This window comes from Rana temporaria, chromosome 5 (assembly GCF_905171775.1).
Source record: "Rana temporaria chromosome 5, aRanTem1.1, whole genome shotgun sequence".
NCBI classification, from domain to species: domain Eukaryota; kingdom Metazoa; phylum Chordata; class Amphibia; order Anura; family Ranidae; genus Rana; species Rana temporaria.
The window spans coordinates 100,816,769-100,840,534 of NC_053493.1; the positions used below are offsets into that span (position 1 = coordinate 100,816,769).

General features: G+C 43.0%; 1 protein-coding gene across 2 annotated transcripts in view; it reads left to right on the top strand.

Annotated features, from left to right (window-relative positions):
• The window catches only part of PLEKHA8 (pleckstrin homology domain containing A8), a 73,666-nt gene that overhangs the window by 30,923 nt on the left and 18,977 nt on the right, over window positions 1–23,766 (top strand). Inside the window, exons 4-5 of one of the 2 annotated variants that reach the window (XM_040352937.1) lie at window positions 12,501–12,625; window positions 21,859–22,017. In XM_040352937.1, the coding sequence (XP_040208871.1) occupies window positions 12,501–12,625; window positions 21,859–22,017 (284 nt within the window). The remainder of the gene's footprint in view (window positions 1–12,500; window positions 12,626–21,858; window positions 22,018–23,766) is intronic. The other variant, XM_040352938.1, reaches the window with a different exon arrangement.

The window sequence follows — 23,766 nt, forward strand, 5'->3', positions numbered from 1 at the left end:
ACCTCCTTTGGGAGCAACAACTTCAAGCAAGCATTTTAAGTAGCCCTGCACAACATTCAGGAGGAATTTTTCACCCTAATTTACAAAATTAATCAAACATCTGACTTCTTTGATCCATTACAGCTCCAATCCAGGATCATTTTAGCACAGAGTTGGGCTTTGCCTATTTAACGCCTACACTACCTGTTGCTGCCCGCACTACAGCCAAACGACGTCTACAGCGCAGGCTTCCTTTGCCGGGAAGGTATCTATTGACTTCCTCCTGTGATCACTCTTTCCATGCTCCCCCTGCGGTGCGTAGGTGGCGTGCTCTGTGATAGCTGAGTCCAAAGAACTCAGCTGATCACAGATTGGGGTAAAGGGCCTATCACAGTAACCCCTTACAATGTGTCAAATGGCAGCTGATCACAGATGTCAACACAAGGCGGTAATCTGCTTCTACCCTCCTCACGCTGGAAGCGTGAGGAAAAAAGAAGAAAGTGGATAACCGACTTGTGTTAAAGGGACATTGGCACTGATAATCTGTGCCCTGATTATCAGTGCAGTCACATTGGTTCTGCCAATGGGGGCCCATCAGGGCCTCCTCACCAGTTTCACCTATCAGTATTGCCTACCAGTGCCCATCGGTGCTGCATATCCGTGCCGCCTCATCCGTATTCTTCAGTGCTGCTTATCGGTGCCCTTCAGTGCAGCCTCATCAGCGCACATTAGTGAAGGAGAAAAATTACCTGTTTGCAAAATTTAATAACAAACTATGATTTTTTTTTTTTTCATTTGTTTAGCAAAAAAAAAAAACCCTAGTGGTGATCAAATACTACCAAAAGAAAGCTCTATTTGTGTGGAAAAAAATAAATAAAAATGTTGTTTGGGTACAGTGTAATTGACCGTGACCGTGTAATTGTCATTCAAACTGCGATAGTGAAAATTGGCCTAGACAGGAAGGGGGTAAAAGTGCCCAGTAGGCAAGCTCACCTCCGCCCCTTCTTCCATTGCTCACACATTCCTGTTGACCAGTGAGGCAGCTCATCATGGCAACAGGCCAACAGTGGTGTGAAAGGAGTTCGAGGCAGTGAAGCAATGTATCTGACACTACCCTGAAGTGTCAGAGCTTTGCCTTTTCAGAATGGCGTGCGTTACTTTAACCTCTTATCCACCGGCAGACCTTATTGTTCTGGGTGGACGTCATATGACGTCGCGCCTTTTTAATCCACTAGGGGGCGCGCCCGCCGCGTCACTGGGGACCATCTTGGCCGCCGGGCACCCGTGATTGCCCAGTAACTGAGCAGGACTGTGGATCTGTGTGTGTAAACACACAGATCCACGTCCTGTCAGGGAGAGGGGACCGATGGTGTGTCCCTTGTACATAGGGACAACCATCGGTCACCTCCCCCAGTCACTCCCCTTCCCCCACAGTAAGAATCGCTCCCTAGGGAATACATTAACCCCTTGATCGCCCCCTAGTGTTAACCCCTTCCCTGCCAGTCACATTTATACAGTAATCAATGCATTTTTATAGCACGGATTGCTGTATAAATGTAAATGGTCCCAAAAATGTGTCAAAAGTGTTCAAATCTATCCCCTATTTTGTAGACCCTATGGGCTAGATTCAGAGAGAAATGCCTATCTTTAGGCGAGCGTAGCGTATCTCATATACGCTACGGCGCCGTAACTTTGACAGGCAAGTCTCGTATTCAGAAAGAATTTGCGCCCGAAGTTACGGCGGCGTAGCGTATATGGGCCAGCGTAAGCCCTCCTAATTCAAGATAGGCTGGTAGGGGGCGTGTTGTATGCTAATTACTCGTGACCCCACGTATTTGACGCTTCTAACAAACGGCGCATGCGCCAACCGTGAAAGTATCCCAGTGCGCATGCTCCAAATTACGCCGCAAATAGTCAATGCTTTAGACGTGAATGTAACTTACGCACAGCCCAATTCGCGTACGACTTACGCAAATGACGCAAAATTCTACGCTGGCCCGACGTCCATACTTAACATTGGCTACGCCTCATAGAGCAGGGGTAACTTTACGCCGGAAAAAGTCTTACGTAAACGACGTAAATAAATGCGCCGGGCGCACGTAGGTTTCTGAATCGGCGTATCTAGGTCATTTGCATATTCAACGTGGAAAATCTACGGAAGCGCCCCTAGCGGCCAGCGTAAAATTGCACACAATTATACGCCGGCGTATTCAAGTTACGTCGGCGGAGGAAGCCTATTTTTTCAACGTATCTGCCTTTGAGAATCGGCATAAAGATACAACGGCGCAGATTTGAAATTACGGCGGTGTATCTGGAGATACGCCGCCGTAAGTTGTTTCTGAATCTGGGCCTAGAACCTTTGCGCAAACCAATCAATATACGCTTATTGGATATTTATTATAGCAAAAATGAAAAAAAAACAATATTTTTTCCAACTTTTCCCTCTTCTTTTGTTTATAGCACAAGGAATAAAAACTGCAGAGGTGTTCAAATACCACCAAAAGAAAGCTCTATTTGTGGGAAAAAAATGATAAAAATTTAATTTGGGTACCGCGCAATTGTCATTCAAATTGTGACAGCGCTGAAAGCTGAAAAATGGCCTGGGCAGGAAGGGGTGAAAGTGCCCAGTAGGCAAGTGGTTAAAGGTCATGAAAGAAATAGAGAGGCTGACTTCTTTCTGAATAACTAGTTGCCTGTATTTTTTGTTCAAACATTCAAAACTCAGAGATGGCAGAACCCATGTGCTAAATATTCTGCTTTAGTGACTGACATGTCAGTCATGGAATTGGCTTCCTTCTTTTTTTTTTTTTTTTTTTTTTTAGACAGTTTCAATTTTCTTTTAGTTCAGGTTACATTTATGACACCGTATGACTGTTTTTTTTATATTTCTGAGGATTGGAATTAAATCTGCATTATTTGAGCCAGCCGTCATGCTGCTTTTTTTGTATATTGACAATGTCACTTTGAAAGGAGTGGGTAACTAAAATATCTTTTAGATAAAAAAAGAAATGTAGCAAAGCAAAGAATAGAGGTGACGTGCAGATACTGTATAGCTGTGCTAACAGAGCTACTCGCCTTCCTGCCTTAGTGGAAAATTCCACTCTTGCATTGGTGTTCAGTGTAGGTGGGAGATCAGTTCAACATAGGAACCCCTAGCAACCTCTGGAGGAACCCTGGTTAAAGCGGGGGTTCACCCTAAAAAAAAATTCTAACATTACATTAAGCCGAGTTGTGTGAATGACATTATGCTGACCTTTTTTATTCTCTTGCCATACATACCGTTTTATCTATATTTTCACCGCGGCTTCCGGGTATGTAATCCTGCGGGACTGGGCGTTCCTATTCACATGCTAATTGATTGACATGCTTCCGACTGGCGCATACAGCGCGTCACAAGTTGCCGAAAGAAGCCGGACTGCGAGTCGGCTCTATACGGCGCCTGCGCACAGACGTTCGGCTTCTTTCAGCAATTTGTGACGCGCTGTATGCGCCGGTGGGAAGCATGTCAATCAATTAGCATGTGAATAGGAACGCCCAGTCCCGCAGGATTACATACCCGGAAGCCGCGGTGAAAATATAGATAAAACGGTATGTACGGCAAAAAGATAAAAAAGGGGAAAGGGAATAGCCGCTCCAGGTGGGAACCCAGACGAACATCCACCATTGCAGACAACTCAGGTGCAGGCAATGCACTTAGCAAGGCAGGAACAAAGATTGTCTCTGGACAGCCGCACACTGAACAAATTATAGCCTTTATTGAAAAAAGGACAGCACTACAAGTCACAGCAACGTAAAATAAAATAAAACCCAACTGCTGACGCGTTTCGCACGCACTCTAGTGCTTAGTCATAGCTATGACTAAGCACTAGTGTTAGTGCGAAACGCGTCAGTAGTTGGGTTTTATTTTACGTTGCTGTGACTTGTGCTGTCCTTTTTTTCAATAAAGGCTATAATTTGTTCAGTGTGCGGCTGTCCAGAGACGATCTTTGTTCCTGCCTTCCTTAAGAAAATAAAAAAGGTCAGCATAATGTCATTCTCACAACTCGGCTCAATGTAATGTTAGAATTTTTTTTAGGGTGAACCCCCGCTTTAAGAAGGAGCACTCTAGCTAAAGGGTAAGTGAACCAAAGAAGACCAACCGTGCCTTCTTCTTTTTTTTTTTTTTTTTTTTTTTTCTGTGGAAAGGCTGTGGCGTGCAAAACCCAACCCAAAAACTTCACCCGGTGCAGGAAAAATGTGCACACACATAGAGTGTCACAAAAAACTGTGACGGGTGCATCGTCAATTGGTCCTCCGAAAAGGACCCAGCTCTGATCCCCCAGGGGGTTAGGCTCCTGGCAGGGACTCGAGTAATCTGTGGTCTGTGCAGCCGAAGCCACACGGACCCAACATCTTTGGAGGGTCTGCCGAAACAGAACCCTCCTCGGTGAGGCTCCCCGAAGGGAGACCCCATAAGAGCAGGCGAACTAAGCCAGAATGTCATATCTGCCCACTCCCAAGACTTTCAGAGCAGGCCCGAGGACCAGCACCCTACTCATCACACATAAAGTGCAAGTGCACCAACAAAAAGAAGACGTAACGTGACAAACGAGGGAAAAATAAAAAAGAAAGTGGGGGAAAAGGAAGGTGGGAGAAGTGAGTGGAAAGTGGCCACCGTGCAATACGATGGCCGGCCCTCCGGCCAGGAACAAAAATTCCCCTGGTCCTAGCCAAAAGGCTCGGCCCTAGAGGCAGGTGTCAAAAAAGGTGTGTGTGGAGATCGTGACCAAAGTGCCATACGGTAAGTAAGTGCCCCTTTCAAACACTTGTGCAATGTATGGCACCCCTGGACTGCAACTTCAGGGGCACTATCTCCACAGGCTTTTCAACGGACCCTGACCCCCGGCCCGGACCAGCAGCACCCTTCTCAGCCAGGAAGGTAGGAGGAGAGATTGGGGAGAGCAAACACTAAAGATACCACCCGTCAAAGTTTTAGGCTTTGTTCCCTACGACTATGGCGTTATGGGTGTTCTTCCCACCTGTTGGGTGCTCCCATCCTTCCAGTGGCGTTCTTCATACAAAAAGAAATCGTGTTACCTTCCTGCAGGATTTTGCCGAGAACGTCTGTAGCCTCGTACACATGACCGAGTTTCTCGGCAAAAACCAGCAAGAAACTTGCTGGGAGATATTTTTTTGCTGAGGAAACCAGTCGTGTGTACATTTTCGTAGAGGAAACTGTCGATCGAGAAACTCGACGAGCCAAAAAGAGAGCATGTTCTCTATTTCCTTGACGGGAATGGAGAAAATTGACTTGTCGAGTTTCTCGACAGCCTAACAAGGAACTCGACGAGGAAAACTATGTGTTTTGCCCGTCGAGTTCTTCGGTCGTGTGTACGAGGCTTGTCTCTGTAGTTGAGCTAGGGGGTCTGTCCACTACCCCCCTTCCCTTTTCTGTCCCTTCTATTACCATTATTTCCCCCTTTCTTTTTTTTTCGTCCTCTTCACTTTATTCCTCGTTTTTTTTTTTGGGGCTTCAATACTATTAAGTCACAAACCTGGGATATGCATGCTGTAAGTGACTTTCAGAATGCTTGGTTCAGGTCAGTAATTCAGATATCGCTATGACCACCAGGGAGGAGACGTCAGCAATGGCAGCCTGCATAATTTAGCTAAATTTGCATATGACGTGTATGTCACTTTATCTGTTGCCTTTTCCCCAGACAGCTGGTCCCACAAGTACCGGTATGAAGTCATTCTTTTTTTTTTTTTCAAAGTGATTTGAAGTGATTCGACGCGGCCGATCGGACATGTCCGGTGAGTCTGTACAGACAACCGAACATGTCCGACGGACAGGATTCCAGCGGACATGTTTCTTAGCATGCTAAGAAACATTTGTCCGCTGCAAAAGGGTCGGCTGGACAAATGTCCGCTGGAAACCTGTCCGGTCGGCCATACACACGACCGAACATGTCTGCTGAAACTGGTCCGCGGACCATTTTCAGCAGACATGTTCGGTCGTGTGTACGGGGCCTAACCGTTCTCCCTTCTTGTGATGTAGCTACTGTTAATGCCTGGGTGCTTCTCAGTGCATCACTGGCTTCTGGTGACATTTTGCAGAAAGAACACTTTCCTGAACAAAAACCACATTCACTGTTAAAAATTTGTTTGGTCAAGAAATGTTTTTTCATCCTACTGGTTAGAATTTTCTCATCCCTGCGGTTGAAAATGAATGTGATTTTGACCCCACTAATGTTTGGGAAATTGAATGAGTGTTCTTAAAACAAAAATTCTCAAACTAAATTCTACTAGTGTATGGCCAGATTTACCTTATAGTGACAGAATGTAAAAGGGGGGAAATCCCACAACTTGGCCGTTTTAGTGGGACAGACGGTTAGGGGAACTCTGCAAATGGGGACATATATAGGATTTTTCTGACTATATGGAGATTTCCTCTCACTTCCTATTATGTCACCAAGACCGGAAATTAGAAAAACAATCTCCAGCAGGGACAAACACAGCATTGGAAGCAGTGGTGGCACCCACCCCCCTGCTGTTAGCCGGTCGGTCCGGGAATTACCCCATCGTGGCGGGTGGCAGGCAGTGTGGTGCAGCGGCTCGGCTCCGAGTCCTCTCTTCCCATGGCGGCTTCCAGCTCTTTACCTCCATCTCCTAGGCGTCCAGTAGGTTGGCCTGTCCTTTCAGCTAACCGGGTTGACTAGTGTCAAAACCCACTTCTTGGTTGGCCAGGAGCAGAATCGGTGTTACAACAGTGAATATTGATTCACTGTTGTAACACACGTGGGTGGGCTTGAATTGCACTACAGGGACATGTAACAAACAGTTTTTGTGTCTGCTTTACTGTGTATTTGCATAGTAAAATTAAATGGAGCTCAGTACCATAATTCTGGACTGGGAATGCAAGTTATCTGATTTCCTGAGTATCACAAGAAAGCTGGAAAAATAATTATAACCCAACGTACCCTCTACCCAGTGGGGAACTATCAGTTCTAAGCCTTAGACAAGCACTGTAATGGACCCATCCTTTACAACGTTCCACATTAAAAACATCACCATTCAGCAATACGGAAGCCAGCAGCCATGACATCCTGCTAGGTAATTATATTTGGACAGCTTTACTCATAAATCCTTCTGGGAAATTACACGTTATCTCTAAATTGGAGGAATGACACCAACCAGAATAAACATCCACACAAAAGTCACTTGGACATATTTCACAAGACAAGGAGGAATGTGAAAAAGTGCAAAAGATGGCAAGTAGTTGATAGGAAGTTTTTTTTTTTCAATAAAACTGCTGTTCTGGGTACATTGATATACTTTTAATAAAAAATTAAAATACAATTCTAGTGAAGTAGTTGCTGACTGCTTCTGGCAACCCGTTTTTAAGGCTCCATGCACACTGAAGCTGATAAACTGCTGTTTATTGGCGTTTTGGCTTTTTTTTTTTTAAAGCCTATAAACTGAACTCTGTTGGCCTATGTGCCCATGCATACCTGGGCGTTTTTTAGTGTTAATGAGCTTTGGAGTTTATTGGCTTTTTTCTGAACGCCCGAAAATTTGCGTTCAAAATGCTGTTTTTTTGGCGGGGAAAAACGCTGAAAAACTGGTGCCAGCGTTTTTTTGCGTTTTTTAATCCTTTGAAAAAAAAAAAAAAAAAGCTGCACTGAAAAACGCTGATTAAAGCTATTGCAAAAACTCTAAAAAACGTTGAAGGCTCCCTGCAAAGCTACTGGCGTTTTTTTAAAGCTTTTATCAGCTTCAGTGTGCATGGAGCCTTATTCTTCACACTTTTTGTCAGTTCTAGACAAATTCTAGATGCTAGAGCTACTGTTCATCAGCACATTTTTCTTCTGTGTTTTATAATAATCCCTTTGTCAGTGTTTCCCAGAAATTGTCATCCACTATTTTTTATTATGCCAGTGTTAATAAAGTAGTTGTCTGAATTTGTGTGCATATCATTCAAATTAAAAATAACACTTGAACCTTACAGTCATGACCATAAATACTACTTATAATATGCCTGACATGTCTTCTAGCATGAAAGAAGATTCCTCTCATCACATCTGTTGAAATGCAGATTAGGAATTTAATTCTCTAAATTGGTGACCTGCCACCTGCGATTTAGATAGGATATCGCTCAACGGTAGCCCAGTGACAAGAGGGGGGGGGGGGTTGAGGTTGCACAACACAGAATCAGGCCTTTTTATAAAACGCATAAAAAAGCAAAAAATTAATGAAAAAATTGCAACAGTTTTGTTAACAGTTCCAACATGTATGTCCTATTTATAGAAAGGGATATCACCGCTCCAGGCAGGTCAAATGAAGGTAAAATCCTCTCCTCCAGATTAGAAGCCCCAGGTGCTGGCAATGCATGTAACAATGCAAATAGGAAGAAATTCTGGACAGCCGCACTCCAAAAAAAGAAGTGTTTTTGCCTTCATTCAAAAAATTGATTAAAAAATACATGCCACAGCAGATCAGAACGGACAGAAGAGCTGACGCGTTTCACACTAACAAACAGTGCTAAGTCATAGCTAGTGCTTAAATACCATTTCCTTTTGGACCATGTGACCAAAAAATGTGCATAATTAATTGTTTGATCAATTGAATTCAATTGATCACCTGGAATCTGAACACATTCTGTGAACACAAACCAGTCTTAAACGGCAAATGTGTTTATGTAATGTGCCATAATCGATTCTATGTGCGAAAATATATGTGAATTATATAATGGGACTAAATGAATAAATCTAAATCGCCAAAAGGAAAGTATAATGTGATATAAATATATATATGTGTGTGTGTGTGTATATACATAAGGCTCTATGTACCCATATAAAAGTGAATGTATTGAATGTGTAAATATTTAATTAGCGAGTAGATAGAAAGGTTAAATAACATGGAAATAAATGAATAAACAAATAAATGGATAAGTAATTAAAGTAAATCTGTGTGACCGTGTCTATTTTATTTATCAAAAACAAATGAGTGAATGTTATTAATTCCTAACTCATCTAATTATATATATTTAGCTGGGTGGTGAACACATGAAAGGGTGGGATCCATATGGGCGTGTGTGGACAACTGCATAATATTAACACCTTATAGATATTGGAGTAACCAATGAGCGTTAACATGTAACATATCTCATGGGTGTATACCGTATATACTCGAGTATAAGCCGAGTTTTTCAGCCCTATTTTTAGTGCTGAAAATACCCACCTCTGCTTATACTCGAGTCGGTGTACCTGAATTCTTGACAGGCGTCCATTTTTTTAAAAGTTGCGGCAGCCTCCTGGCGTTCCGTTCCGTGACAGGCATTTGAAACTGTGTTCCGCCTTTCACGGAGGTCCTCTCATCCTCTGACAGTTTCCCAGAAGACACTGTGTTCAGTGTTCCGCCAATCATGGACATCCTCTTGTCTGAGGATGAAAGAATGTCCGTGATTGGCGGAACACTGAGCACAGTGTCTGCTGGGTAACACCAGGAGGAAGCTGTGACTTTTAAAAAATGGATGACTGTCAAGAATTCAGGTACTCTGGCACAGTGAGACTGCAATGGGCACAGTGAGGTATGGCACAGTGAGTTATGGCACAGTGAGACTGCAATGGGCACAGTGAGGTATGGCACAGTGAGACTGCAATGGGCACAGTGAGGCGTGCAAATGGGTATTGTTGACCCTCTTTTCCGCTTACAGTAGCTGCTGCATTCTCACCGTAGGCTTATACTCAAATCAATACGTTTTCCCATTTTTTTGTGGTAAAATTAGGTCCTCGGCTTATACTTGAGTATATACAGTACCTACAGATGGATTAAATTAAATTTTAAATCATTATATTATGCCATCTGTATGGATGTATGGTGTGTACCCACAGATGGATTGAGTTCAACTTTAAATCGTTATGCCGTCTGTATGGGGACCCCGCTCCCTACATGTGTGTGTGAATACCAGGGCTCAAGTCCTGCGGGAACCCGTGGGAACGGAGTTCCTGCACTTTTTTCACAGCAGAAACTCAGTTCCCTTTGCAGGACTAGAGCAGCCGAGAGCAGCCGAGCCGCCCGAGCCAATCCTTCACTAAGCGGCGATGCCCAGCTCGAGTCACTGTCAGGGGCAGGCAAACCTTAGTAATCCTTTATGTTACTGGCCGCTTCCTGTATATGGATTTATCGGGTAGTGTGCGGGTATTCCGTCACTTCCTCAATGCCGCAATGTCTCCTGGGAGCTTTTGTCATTGTTCCCAGGAGACATTGCGGAGGTCTGCCGCGAGTTATTGCAGGATTTAGAAAGATCTTACGAAGGTACAGTGGATAAAAAAAAAACATGCGGTTTAGTAATTATGCATATGAGCGTATCATTTATTTATTTTTGGTGGGGGAGTGGATCTTGGGTGGGAGTTCCCACACTTTTTTACCCAGGACTTGACCCCTGGTGAATACGATGTGTTAATAATAATAATAATAATAATAATAATGGTGTAGGCCCCAGTGGTATGAGTGTACAGAACCAAAGATAGGAAATGATGGAATTTGTAGCTATGTCAGTTACCGTATTTGTAAAGCGACCGGGCGTATAAGACAACCCCCTAATTTTACAGTTTTTTAAGATTTTCTGTCTGTACTCATCGTATAAGACGACCCCCCTTCCGAGGCTTCCGACGCTTCATATTTCTTCCTTCTGGAGCCATATTCTTCTTCCTTCTTGCTGGAGCCATATTCTTCTTCCTTCTTGCTGGAGCCATATTCTTCTTCCTTCTTGCTGGAGCCATATTCTTCTTCCTTCTTGCTGGAGCCATATTCTTCTTCCTTCCTTGCTGGAGCCAATGTATTCTATTAATGAATACAAAGCCTGCTTGGATTGGCAGAGGCTGTAACATCATCAGCCCACGCCTCTCTGGCTCTCAAAGCCAATCCAAGCAGGCTACTATATGTAGCCTGCCCGGATTGGCAGAGGTTGTTACTCCAATCCGAGCATGCTCTGTATTCATTTGAATACATCGCTCACCAGGATTGGCTAAGCAGTATATACTGTATGTAGCCGATGCTACATACAGTATTGCATGTCCAGCAGGCATCCGAACAGCTGACCCGGCGTATAAGACGACCCCTGCTTTTTGGCCATTTTTTTTAAAGTGTAAAAGGTAGTCTTATACGCCAGCAAATACAGTAATTAATGCACTGCTGGACATAATTCAGCCATGTATATGTCAGTGTATGGAGATATGTATGTGAATGCATGTTCATTAGTGGTGGAAATGTGAACGTGCTATTCTATGTATATAGGGGCATGTGTCCCTAATATAAACACATACATATATCTATAGTGGGGTGTAAATGAAACCATACGGCTAGATGGTAAACTTCCCCAGTCACATAACACAGCTGTGTATGTATGATTGCACAGATAAATATATATGTCGTAAACTTAAAGCGGGAGTTCCGCGGGAAAACTTTTTTTTTTTAAGAAGTCTTTGTAACACTGATGGTACAACGAAAATTGTACTCACCAGTCTCCTACTTGCAGCCGCTACCAAGACGATTTCCCCCAAAAGAATATCTTATAAAAATCGATGATGGACATTGCCATCTTGACTGCGGGCACTCTGAAGCCCTCCTGAAGCCCTTCCGGGATGCGGTGAATGTATCAGGCGCACGCACAGTGTGACGGCGAGCAGCGCCGTCAACACTGCGCCGTTGCTAGGACAACGGCCGGCAGCGTCCTGAAAAGGACACTCCCCGCTGTGACTAGCAGACAAGTTACTAGTCACGTGACCCGCAAGATATCGCGGGATTTTCTAACACGGCGCGTCTCCTGGGATTCTCAGGACTAACTCCCAGGAGACATAGCGCTGGTGGGGGATTGAAAGCCACGCCCACTCCCGCGGGGAAAAGTGAGTGACAGCTCACTAAAGGCCCTCGTTCAAAGGTAAGGAGGCCGATTAAAAAAAAAAAAAAACGGATGCAGAGCGTACTATGGAAGCTGGTTTGAAACAGGAAAAGTTGTCAATTAGGGTGAACCACCGCTTTAACTCTAAATTATAGCTGAAATATAGTAATATGGTAAACATATAAATACAGTATCTGTGTCCCTATTGCCAACATAAACCATCACTAAAATCAATATAAATCTTTTACTGTTAAAAAAAAAAAAAAATCAATATAAATATAAAGGCAACCATCATATTAAGTTAAATTAAAATTAGTTTAACATCGTGACTCAAGCCACTAAAATATATAAACACAAATATGAAGTATGAATTTCAGGCACTGACTTTTGCATGTTTCCTGGATAGCATTAGGAGTACACAGAATTTATATATACAGGTAGTTCTGTAGTAACACTTTTAGGGAAAAAAAATTCTACCTATTTTATTTGGATGTACATTTTAATATTCAGTATATTTATGAGTTAATGTATTTTTTTTTTTTTGGAGAATTTATAATATGAGCTTTAATATTTTATCACGGTTGATTAGCCATGTATGTATTTTTAGTGGCTAAAATTCTTTTTTTTTTTTTTTTTTCAGAGTTTAGTGATAGCACGGAAGCTCTGAAAACGAAGATGTCTGAACTAAGGCTGTATTGTGATATCTTAGTCCAGCAAGTTAACAAAACAAAGGAAACATCTACTGTTAGTTCCTCAGATCCTCAGGTATGTGTGTGTGTATGTGTATATGTTTGTGTGTGTGTGTGTATGTATATGTGTATATGTATATGTATATATATATATGTGTGTGTGTGTGTGTGTGTATGTATGTGTGTGTATATATATATATATATAATAGTGGTATAAGCTGCGCTGCAATATGATGTGAAAAATCAATATAACAATCAAATTATAAAGAATATGATGCACACAAAACGCTAGTGCAATGTGAAATGATTAGGTGAAGGTGCAAAGTCCATATAAATGGATGTATCTCAGGGAAAATCAGGATGACAGAAAGTTCTCCGAGTGTGTGAAAAAGTATCCAAACTTATCCAGTGAATCTGTAAAGTAGATAGCAAAGTCCTCCACCGTTAAATCCTAACTGCTTACCACAACGATAAGTAAATCAAGCATGTAACCGTGGCTGCCAATTCCAAGATTCCAGGGGAAATTTTTCACTTTATCTTTGTTTCAAATATCAGACTATTCACTTTCCAGAGTATGACCCAAAAGAGAAAAGGCTGACATAGCGTGATACCGTAATAAAATTCGTTTATTAGTAAAAGTGTTGCACTTACAGTTATGCAGTAAAACAGTGCGTGTATAGTAATAGCCGGCCGGCTTAACTGTCCGCTCGTCCTTCCGGATAGAGTGCGCAGTACAATTCGTGGTGACGTCAGCACGCCGCTTCTCCCTACGCCGTTTCGTCACAACAATGACTTCTTCCAGGGGCACAAGCGGCGCGCTGACTCGCCACTCTTTTAAAAGCAATAACAACATCCGGGACCGCCCAGCTCTGAACCTTGGAGATCGCGGGCGCAAACCGCCATGTTTGAATCGGGATCCCTGCCACCAATGAATAGTAATGCAGGCAACAAAACTCAAAAGCGGGGATATATATAGAATAAAACGTACAGTCTAAATCAATGATTCATACGCTTTAGGAGATAAAATTTTGAAACGAACGATTAAAAATTGGAATTAAAAAGATAAACAGGTTTGGTAAATGTGAGAAATTATGTGATGAAAATTATCTCACATACCATAATATCCTGAAAAAAGAAAAATTATTTATAAGCACTGGTTGCAAGTGCCGATAGATCTTGTGGCCATAAAAAATATTAAAATAAAAATTAAAACGCTTCCAGCTGGATTTGCATTAATGGTTAGTTGTCAGCAAGAGTTAGCTAATTAGGCTGCCCTCTTGTGGCCACAACAAAAAAGACTCAAATCACAGCTAGAGGATATGTAATGCAAATACAAAACATGACACTTATGACAAATGTCAAATTTCAATTTGATAACAGTTCTTGTGAGCCAAAAATGGCTCAAGATATATCTATATCATAATGGATATTAATGTTAATAAAAAATATGTAAAAAATATTATAAAAAATATTATTAGATTAACCAAAAAAAAAAAAAAAAAAAAAAAAAAACAAGAGAAAACCTTGAATGTAGAAAAAGCCCAGATACACCAAAGATCAGAGCTGGTGTACAAGAAAAAAACATTTATGATAACAGGAACATAAAAATTAGCCATTGTCTATGAAGGCATTAACATCGGTGTCTATATTCAGTCCAAAGGGAACATATGTCCGGACTCTATATATCCAGGCCATTTCGAGCCTGGATAGTTCTCTTACTAATGAGTTGCCTCTCCAGTGGGGATCGAATTTATCAATCCCAATGAAGAGAGTGCCTTCTGGGTTTCGATCATGAAATTGGTCATAGTGATTGGACACAGAATGTTTTGGGAATCCAGATCTAATATTGGTGATATGTTCACCTAATCTAACATTCATTGGTCTTTTGGTCCTGCCAATATACTGTAACCCACACGGGCATTCTAAAAGATATACGACACCAGTTGTACTGCACGTAATAAAAGGCTCTATCTTATGTTCTTTCAGAGTGCTTGTAGAGATAAAGGATAACGTTTTCTTAGATTTTATCTTATTTATCCTACACACTGTACAATTTCTACATTGGTGATAACCCTTGATGTCTCGTTGAAAGAAAGACACCTTTTTCGTAGGAGGGTCAACCACATTAGGGGCTATTTTGTCCCGAAGTGAGGGTACACCTCTGAAAATTACTTGAGGGTTTGTGGGTAAGAATGTATTTATGATCCTATCATTGGACAGCAGGTGCCAATGTTTCTTAATCAGTTTTTTTTTTTTTTTTTTTTTTTTTTTTTTTTTTTTTTTTTTTTTTTTTATGGCATAATGTTGGTTGGAATAGGTAGTGACAAATGGCACTATGGGTCTATCCCCACCAGATTTAGTACCAGAGGTCAACAATACATTCCTATCCAATGCAGCAACTTCCTTAAAGGTACTATCCAAGATTAAAGGGTCATATCCCTTCTCCAGTAGCCTGACTTTAAGTGTCCCAGCTTGGGCTTCGTAATCTTTCAGGGTGGAACAATTCCTCCTCATCCTAATAAATTGGCTTTTGGGAACAGAATTTAGCCAATTATCGTGGTGACAGCTTCCCATTGGGATAAATGCATTCCTGTCTGTCTTTTTAAAGTAAGTTTTAGTCAAAAATGAGTCGTTCTCCTTCATAATGGTAAGATCAAGGAAGTCAATAGACTCCTGACTGGCTTCAAATGACAGACATATACCTCGTTCATTGATATTAAGTGAGGACATAAAGGAATCCAATTCTGGTTTGCTGCCTGTCCATAGGAGGAGGACGTCATCTATATACCTAGCCCACAATTTAATGTGGGGATGGGGATCCAGGTAGATGACGTCTATATATATATATTTCTCCAAAAGTAGTATAGAGGCACTCACAGTAGCGTCTTTTTATTATTGACAATAAAAAAAAAATACTGCTGTTTTTTGTTCCACCTCCTCAATAAATAACTACTATACTACGTTTGGATTTGCATGGATCTCTTTGTGGCACCTGGGCATTTACCCTTGGGATTGTATATACTATATATAAACTTTGTTGCAACTGCTGTCTACTTTCAGTATTAATCCTTGTTGTCTGTCTGGCTCAACACCTGCAGTATTTTACACATCTAATGAACATGAAGTCACACAAAGATAGCTTAATTTTATATCAGTTCACTTATATGAACTGGATTATTTGAATCATTTACACAATGTGACAGGATGGGAAACTGTTGAGTATACAGACTGGGGGGAATTAACAAAGAGTAGTGTAAGCATAATGCTTGAACCACTCTTCTAAGCATAACAACTTGGAACAGATGCTGTTCCTAATAAACAATTGTTATTTAAAGTGGAAGTAAACCCTACTATTGTTTTCAGCCAAGGAAGCTGCCATCTTGGCCTCTGTTTAATCTGCAACTGCCATAATGCTGCACATCTGATCCATTATGACACCAGTCATTGGCTGGTTTGACAGTTTGGTTGAGAGCACAACCAATGTGACAGCTATCATTTCCGGCATGCCGGGAATGTTAACTGTGTTTTGAAACTATAAAATAGAAGGGTTTACTTCCACTTTAAGAGTGATCAGTTCTCTGCTCTGCTGTGGCTGTGATAAACAGAGAACAGAACAGGAGCTACATCCTTCCATCTCTCTGCCCATCCCTTGCTCAGCTCAGAGCAGCATGAAGGAGGAGGTTTGTTAACTCTGCAAGCTCTGCTTGTGTAGTGCGATCACTGCACAGGCAGAGAGGAATGTGAGCTGTCTGCTGACAGCTCACATCCCATATGTCAGGTCAGCTTAGCAGGGATCTGTGGCAGTTATCTATATGGGAAAACTGCCTCATTCCCTCTGTTAATTAAAAAAAAAAAAAAAGAATGACCGTTTGGTTGTACTGAAGGTAATTGAGCAACTTGCTAAATCCTTCCATTAAAAGAGAACATAGGACATCCCAGGCTTGTCTATTTTGAATGAATGCATATTATTGACCTCTTTTTCTGTATAGGTCTTATGCCGCGTACACACGATCATTTTTCGGCATGAAAAAAAATTAGTTTTTTAGCATGTCCAAAAAACAAAGTTTTTCCAACTTCATCATTAAAAACGACGTTGCCCACACACCATCGTTTTAAAAAATGATGAACAAAGCGCGGTGACGTACAACACGTACGACGGCACTCTAAAGGGGAAGTGCTTTTCGCCTTTGGGCTGCTTTAGCTGAATCCGTGTTAGTAAAAGACGATTCGCGATTTTCTGTCTGTTACAGCGTGATGAATGTGCTTACTCCATTTTTACCAGAACGAGCGCTCCCGTCTCATAACTTGCTTCTGAGCATGGGCGGGTTTAAAACGTCGTTTTAGCCCACACATGATCATTTTTTACAACCCGAAAAACTAAATTTTTTAAAACGACGTTAAAAAATGCTGCATGTTCAAATATTTTTTTGTCGTTTTTCAGAAGCCGAAAAATTATGTGCAGCCCACACACGATCATTTTAAATGACGTTTTTAAAAACGTTGTTTTTTTTTAATGCCGAAAAATGATCGTGTGTACGTGGCATTAGGGTCTGGGGAGTTACATCTGCAAGAATGAAGTCAGCCCATAGATTCATCTTTGTTTTTTTATGAAAAAAATCCAATCCAATCCTCCGATTATGTTCTGACAGCGAGGAGCCTTTTCCTGCTGCCAGAATACAATGATCTGTGCTGCTGGCTACAGCGGGAAAAAACCCAACAAACTAGTTGTACAGAAGTAGATCAGTAGATCAACTTCTATACAGCCAGGGTGTATTGTACAAGTGGGTATTCCCGTGCTAATAGGAGATCACACTGAAACCAATAAAAGGTGCAGCAGCCACCGTAAGGGTCAAACACTACCCAGGATAAAGTATAGAGTATAAAAAATCAATGTTTGGTGTTAAATAATTTAAATAAATAAATTATAAGTGCTAGCAAGTGATACGGAAATGTGTATCAAATTTAAATAATTTGCAATAGATGAGATATATTAAAAATCCATGACTATGGGGGAGAGGGCGGGGAAACTGCTGGCCTACCTGGCTCATTTAGATGATAAGCCACCGGTTGTGGTTTCGCTTACTGACCCTAATGGAAGTAGTATTATTGACCCGAGTCAAATTTAAACAATTCTATAGTACCCTCTATAAGTCTCAGGGAACCCACACACATGAGGAACTGCGGTCCTATTTGGCCACCATTCGGTTTCCTCGGCTTAACCAAGAGCAGGTTAAACTATTAGATGCGCCTATTACGACACATGACATTGCTGAGGCGATTGCACAACTGGCCAAATCTAAAGCACCGGGCCTAGACGGACTCCCTTTAGAATTCTATGGTACATACTCTGATATACTAACCCCCAAACTAAAGGCCCTGTATCATTCTATCTTTAACACAAACATACTCCCTGAATCTATGCAAGAAGCCCAGATTATAGTACTCCCCAAACCTGGGAAGGACCCCCACTACCCTGAATCTTATCGGCCAATTTCGCTACTACAGGTGGATATAAAAATTCTAGCTAAAATATTAGCAACTAGGTTGAATGCTGCCATATTGTCACTTATTCACATGGACCAAACAGGGTTTATGCCGGGCAAGAATACCGCCATGAACATTAGAAGATTGTACATGAACATTCAGGCACGACACGATAACTCAGGAACCAGGGTGGTGGTGGCATTGGATACGGCTAAGGCCTTTGACTCAGTCGAGTGGCCTTACCTGTGGGAATGTCTGCATAACTATGGCTTTGGACCGCATTTCATAAAATGGGTGCAACTCCTATACCAGACCCCCAAGGCGAGAATCTTTGTTAATGGATGGCTCTCAGAGCGTTTTCCTCTGGAGAGGGGTACTCGTCAGGGATGTCCCCTTTCCCCTTTGCTGTACGCATTGGCCGCTGAGCAATTGGCTATCGCTATTAGAGCACACCCTGATATTCAGGGGTTGCGTCGGGGAAACACAGTCGACAAGATAGGCCTTTATGCGGACGATACTATCCTATACCTGGCAGATCAGGGTCCATCACTGCAAACAGCGCTACGGCTTATTGAAAAAATGGGTGGCTATTCGGGACTGCGTATTAACTGGGACAAGTCCCAAATTCTCCCCATAGATGTCTTCCCCCCCCCCTGTGGTGTCCCCTCCATTGCCGCTCTCCAGAGTGTCCAGGTTTAGATACCTAGGAGTAGAGGTCACCAGGAGACTAACAGAATATACACCTCTGAATGTGGAACCGCTGTTTGACATGATCAAACGTAAAACGCAAACGTGGGCTAGATTATCCTTAGGGGTGATGGGGCGCATAAATATCATAAAAATGATTATTTTGCCCAAAATTTTGTACATGATATGGCACGCCCCTCTTTACATTCCCTTTAAAATCTTTAAGCAAATTGAAGCTATTTTGAACTCCTTCGTGTGGGGGAGTGGTAGACACAAACTTGCCTGGCACATTTTAAAGAACCCAACGGATATGGGAGGTGTTTCCCTCCCGGACCTCCATGAATATTATCTGGCCTCGCAGCTCTCTCACCTATTTCACTTTAACACTTCGGAACTTCAACGATATAGGGCTTTGGTCTGTGACAAACCAGGGCACCCGGCGCATACGCCCCTTCAAGCAATCCTTCGGGGGAAACAATCACAAAAACAGACCTCGAGGTATAACTCGGGGATGTTACAGCACCACCAACAGATTTGGGAAATATCCCTCAAAAAACAGAATATTGGTCAATTTTATTCCCATACCCCATTGTGGCTTAACAGCCATATGCCAGAGCTAGCGGGGATCCCCGACTCGGTGGTGTGGGCCAGACACGGAATAATGTACTTGCACCAAGTCCTGTCAAGCTCAGGGCTCAAGCAGTTTCAGGCACTTAGAGAGGAATTTTCGCTCCCACAGCAATTAGCATTTAAATACCTGCAGCTCCGACATGCACTTCGAACCCAGCTACCGTCTCTAGAGGTGGAGACGGAGCCCCCGCCGGTACTAGATATTGTCATGGGAGTGATCCCTCCAAACTTATTTCGCACCTATACCGCACCATTAGACATCGGGGTACGGTAGCCGTCGCTCAGAAAGCTAAGATGGCCTGGGAACGGGACGTAGGCCCAATAGAGAGTGCAGACTGGGATGAAATACTTGAGGGGACCAAGGCTACATCACCTAAACTGTCAGATAGACTGACGCAAATTTACGTTGTTCACAAAGCCTACATAACACCACTAAGACTGGCTAAATTCCAACGCATACCCGACCCGACCTGTCGTCTATGTCAGTCCACGAGTGGCACATTTTACCATCTCATTTGGAGTTGTCCAAATATTCAGACTTACTGGACGCAAGTAGTCCGCTTCCTGCACGACAATATGGGGTCCCCTGTGGTACTTGACCCTAAGCTGTGTATTCTGGGGCTGATGCCGGACGTAGAGGTGGATAAATATCACACAATTTTCATATTGGAAACCTTATTCTTAGCTCGAAAAGTAATTGCGCAGAGATGGATGCAGGTCCTGCCCCCCACTCTGTCGATGTGGAAAAAGGCTGTTAATGACACCTTGCCATTCAAGAAGTTGATCTACACACACAGGGGCGCCACACAAAAGTACTCCAAGGTTTGGGACAGATGGTTAGAGGATGGGGAGGCGTGTGTCTGATTGTGCCTTGCCTGGAGGTTGGTCCATATTAAAATGTTCCTTGGCCCTTATGTACATGTGAGTGTATGACTAGAGGTATACGAGGAAACAAAAATGAACATGCATTTCACCGTATGACACTATATTTTTATTGACAAATGTGTTTGACATGTTTTGTATTATGTGCTTTGAATGAATAAAGTTGTTTTTTCCAAGTAAAAAAAAAAAAATCCATGACTATAATTGCAAACAAAAATTAAACTGAAAATTAATAAACTGATTAAATCAATAAAAGTCCATATAGTGAAATAAAGTGCCAATGCTGCAAATAAATCATAATAATGAAGCAGTAAAAAACTTCTACAAAGGACTTAAAGTGCAGATATGATAATAAGGAGTTATGTAGCATCAATAAGTGATGTTGTGACTTCAATGGAATGAAATCTTCAGTGAATGAAATCTTCGGTGTGTATAACACCCGTAGGTGTGCTACCTTCTTGCCTTACTGTTGTAAGGTAATCCGCATGTCAGAGAGTAAGGGCTAGATGATCGTTCAAGGAGGAGGGTCCTCTCCATGTTCCTTTCCAGGGGGTTAAGGTATGTCTATAGCCTGATACCTGCTTCCTCTAACATCCCATCTCCTAGGGCTAGGTCAGTCAATGTGGATCAGCTCAGGTAAGTAGACTGGGCATATATAATACAATTCAGAAAGGAAGGGACCTCTATAGTGTAGTAGGTTATGGCCTACTGTTTATTTGTAACCACAGTAGAAAGACATAGGGGTACTTACATTTAACACAGTAAAAACATGCACATAGTAAACGAGCACCGAGCTCGCGACCAGACGTCACTTCCGGTTTCCATCTATCCAACGTGTGTCATCACAAACACGTGACTTCATCAGGGCGCAACACCAAATATTGATTTTCTACACTATACAGCCAGGGTGCCCATACATGGATTAAAATTTGTCCGGTCCCTGCTGAACCAGCTGAATTTCAATATATGTATGGCCAAATTAAAGCAGAGCTCCACCCAAAAGGGAAAGCTTCACTTGTCTTCCTTCTCCCTCTCTCCCTCCGCTGCAACATTTAGCATCTTTTGTGGGGGACGGGGGAGCAGGTACCTGGTTTTGACAGATACCCGCTCCCACCTCCGGCTCGGTTCGCCATGGCAAAGTGACCTGGAAGTTGCCGGTCTCCCTTAGCCAAAATGACAGCACCAGCAACTGAGAACCAATTCAAGACTCGGCTCGGGTGAGGACACCACTGGATCCCTTGACGAGTAAGTGCCCTGATAGTAAGTCAGCAGCTACAGTATTTGGGGGGGGGGGGTGCTCCTTTTTAAGGTGGAGGTCTGTGTCTTTTGGGATTTTTACAGTGCCAATATTTATAGGAATCACAATGATAGTACTGATATTTATTATTGTGGACTGTGTATTTCCTTGTGTTGGCATCTATTTGAAAGAGAGGACTGGAGCACAGGCATTATTAAAATGAGTTCTTATTTATTTGATGTCTGTCATCAGTATCTTATGTTTCTCCACACATGTGTTTGTGAAAGTCCTTCATAGTAGTTACAAAATTACTACTGATAAATGCTTTACAAAAAGATTAAGAAATTTTTTGCATGATTGATCATTTTTTGTGTTTGTCACTCTGGCAGGATGAAATTAATATGGGAGCCCTTTTGACGTCCACATGCAATACGTTCCTGAAAACGCTTGAGGACTGTATGCAGATTGCAAATAACACCTTCACATCTACTCTGGTATATTCCACACCCCCTGAATCTCCACACCTTTCTGTTCTCCGGCCAAACAAGGTACATCGTATGCCAGCACTTAGTCATGGGCAATGTGTGTAATATGGAAGTCTATATAGGGGGAAATGTTTCCAAAACAATGTCACTTAAGTGCCGGTTCACACAGGGGCAACCAACACGCCGTACAGCGCGACTTTGCAAGGCGACTTCAGCGCGACTTGGAGCAACTTACAACGCGACTTAAAGTTGTCTCCAGGACAGGGGACTTTGGCTGTGGCCAATCACAGAATAATGAACTCTGCGGGAGGGAGGGGTTTGCCTGAGTAAACTATTTTCTTTTCCTGTAAAGTTGCTTCAGTTAAGACAGTGATCCGACTTTGGAGGCAACTTCCATTGAAATCAATGGGTACAAGTTGCCTAGTTGTTTCCTTGAAGTAGTACAGGAACCTTTTTTGAAGTCGGAGCAACTTCAGTTGTGTACATTAAGACGGCTCTCATTCACTTCAATGGAATTTCTCATGTTGGGCGACTTGGGGCGACACAAGTAGGATCCCAAGTCTCTGTAGTGTGAACCGACACTTAAGGCTTATGGCCACTGACGTTTTAAAAAATGGGCTGTTAAGCTAGTACAGACGCCAGGAAAAAAAGGCGTTTTGCATTGAATTCAATGCACGTTTCGCCGCGCTAGCTTTCAGCCACGTTTTTCTTTCTCTATTCAAAATCAATGGTTCCCTATGAGAGCCCATTGATTTGAATAGAGGTCCACCAGAAGTCGGATCATGATGATCCGACTTGCGGGGCAACTCGTGTGCGGAGAATCTTGAAGGGGGACCCCCGCAAAAATTAAAATAAATTTTGCGTGAGGTTCCCCCCAGGAAGATACCAGGCCCTTCGGTCTGGTATGGATCTTAAGGGGAATCCCCCACACCGAGAAAAAACAGAGTGGGGGTTCCCCCAGGATCCATACCAGACCCTTATCCGAGCACGCAGTCCTGCAGGTCAGGAAGAGGGGCGACCGAGCGCCCCCCCCCACATGCCCTCAACATGGGGGGGGGTGATTGGTGCTCACTTCTCCCGCTCTCCGGTTCTTTTTCCCTTCTGCCGGGCACCATCGTTGTCTTCTTTCAGCTCTTTCACCACCGGGGGCCCGGTCTTCTGCGCCACCTTCTTCTCTTCTTCTCTTCTTTTCTTCTTTTCTTCTCTTCGTCGATGTTGACTCGACGCTCCCTCCTGCTGTAATGCCGGGTGTGCGGTGCGCATCGATTTATATAGGCCTCTTATGACGTCACAGTCCCAGCATGCTCCGGGTGGTGAGGACATAAGGGGGCGGGTTTATGTCATCACCACCCGGAGCATGCTGGGACTGTGACGTCATAAGAGGCCTATATAAATCCTTGTGCACCGCATACCCGGCATTACAGCGGAAGGGAGCGTCGTTGCAACATCGGAAGAAAAAGAAGAAGGCAGAGGGCGACGCAGAAGACCGAGCTGGCCGTCGCTAGTAAAAGAGCTGCAAGAAGATAGCGGCGGCCAGCATGAAGAAGGCACCGGAGAGCGGGAGAAGAACCGGGGAGTGCGGAGAGCAGAAGAAGAGAGCGGAGAAGACCCCCGAAGTCAGAAGAAGACCCCCAGAGAGCGGAGAAGTTGGAAGAAGACCCCCGGAGTTGCCTAATAAACTACTTTAAAAACCTGTGTAGTGTTTTTTCATTGACATTTTTATTCCACCAGGTGAATGGGTAGGGGTACGATGTACCCCCCATACTCATTCACATAGGGGGGGGCCGGGATCTGGGAGCCCCCTTATTAAAG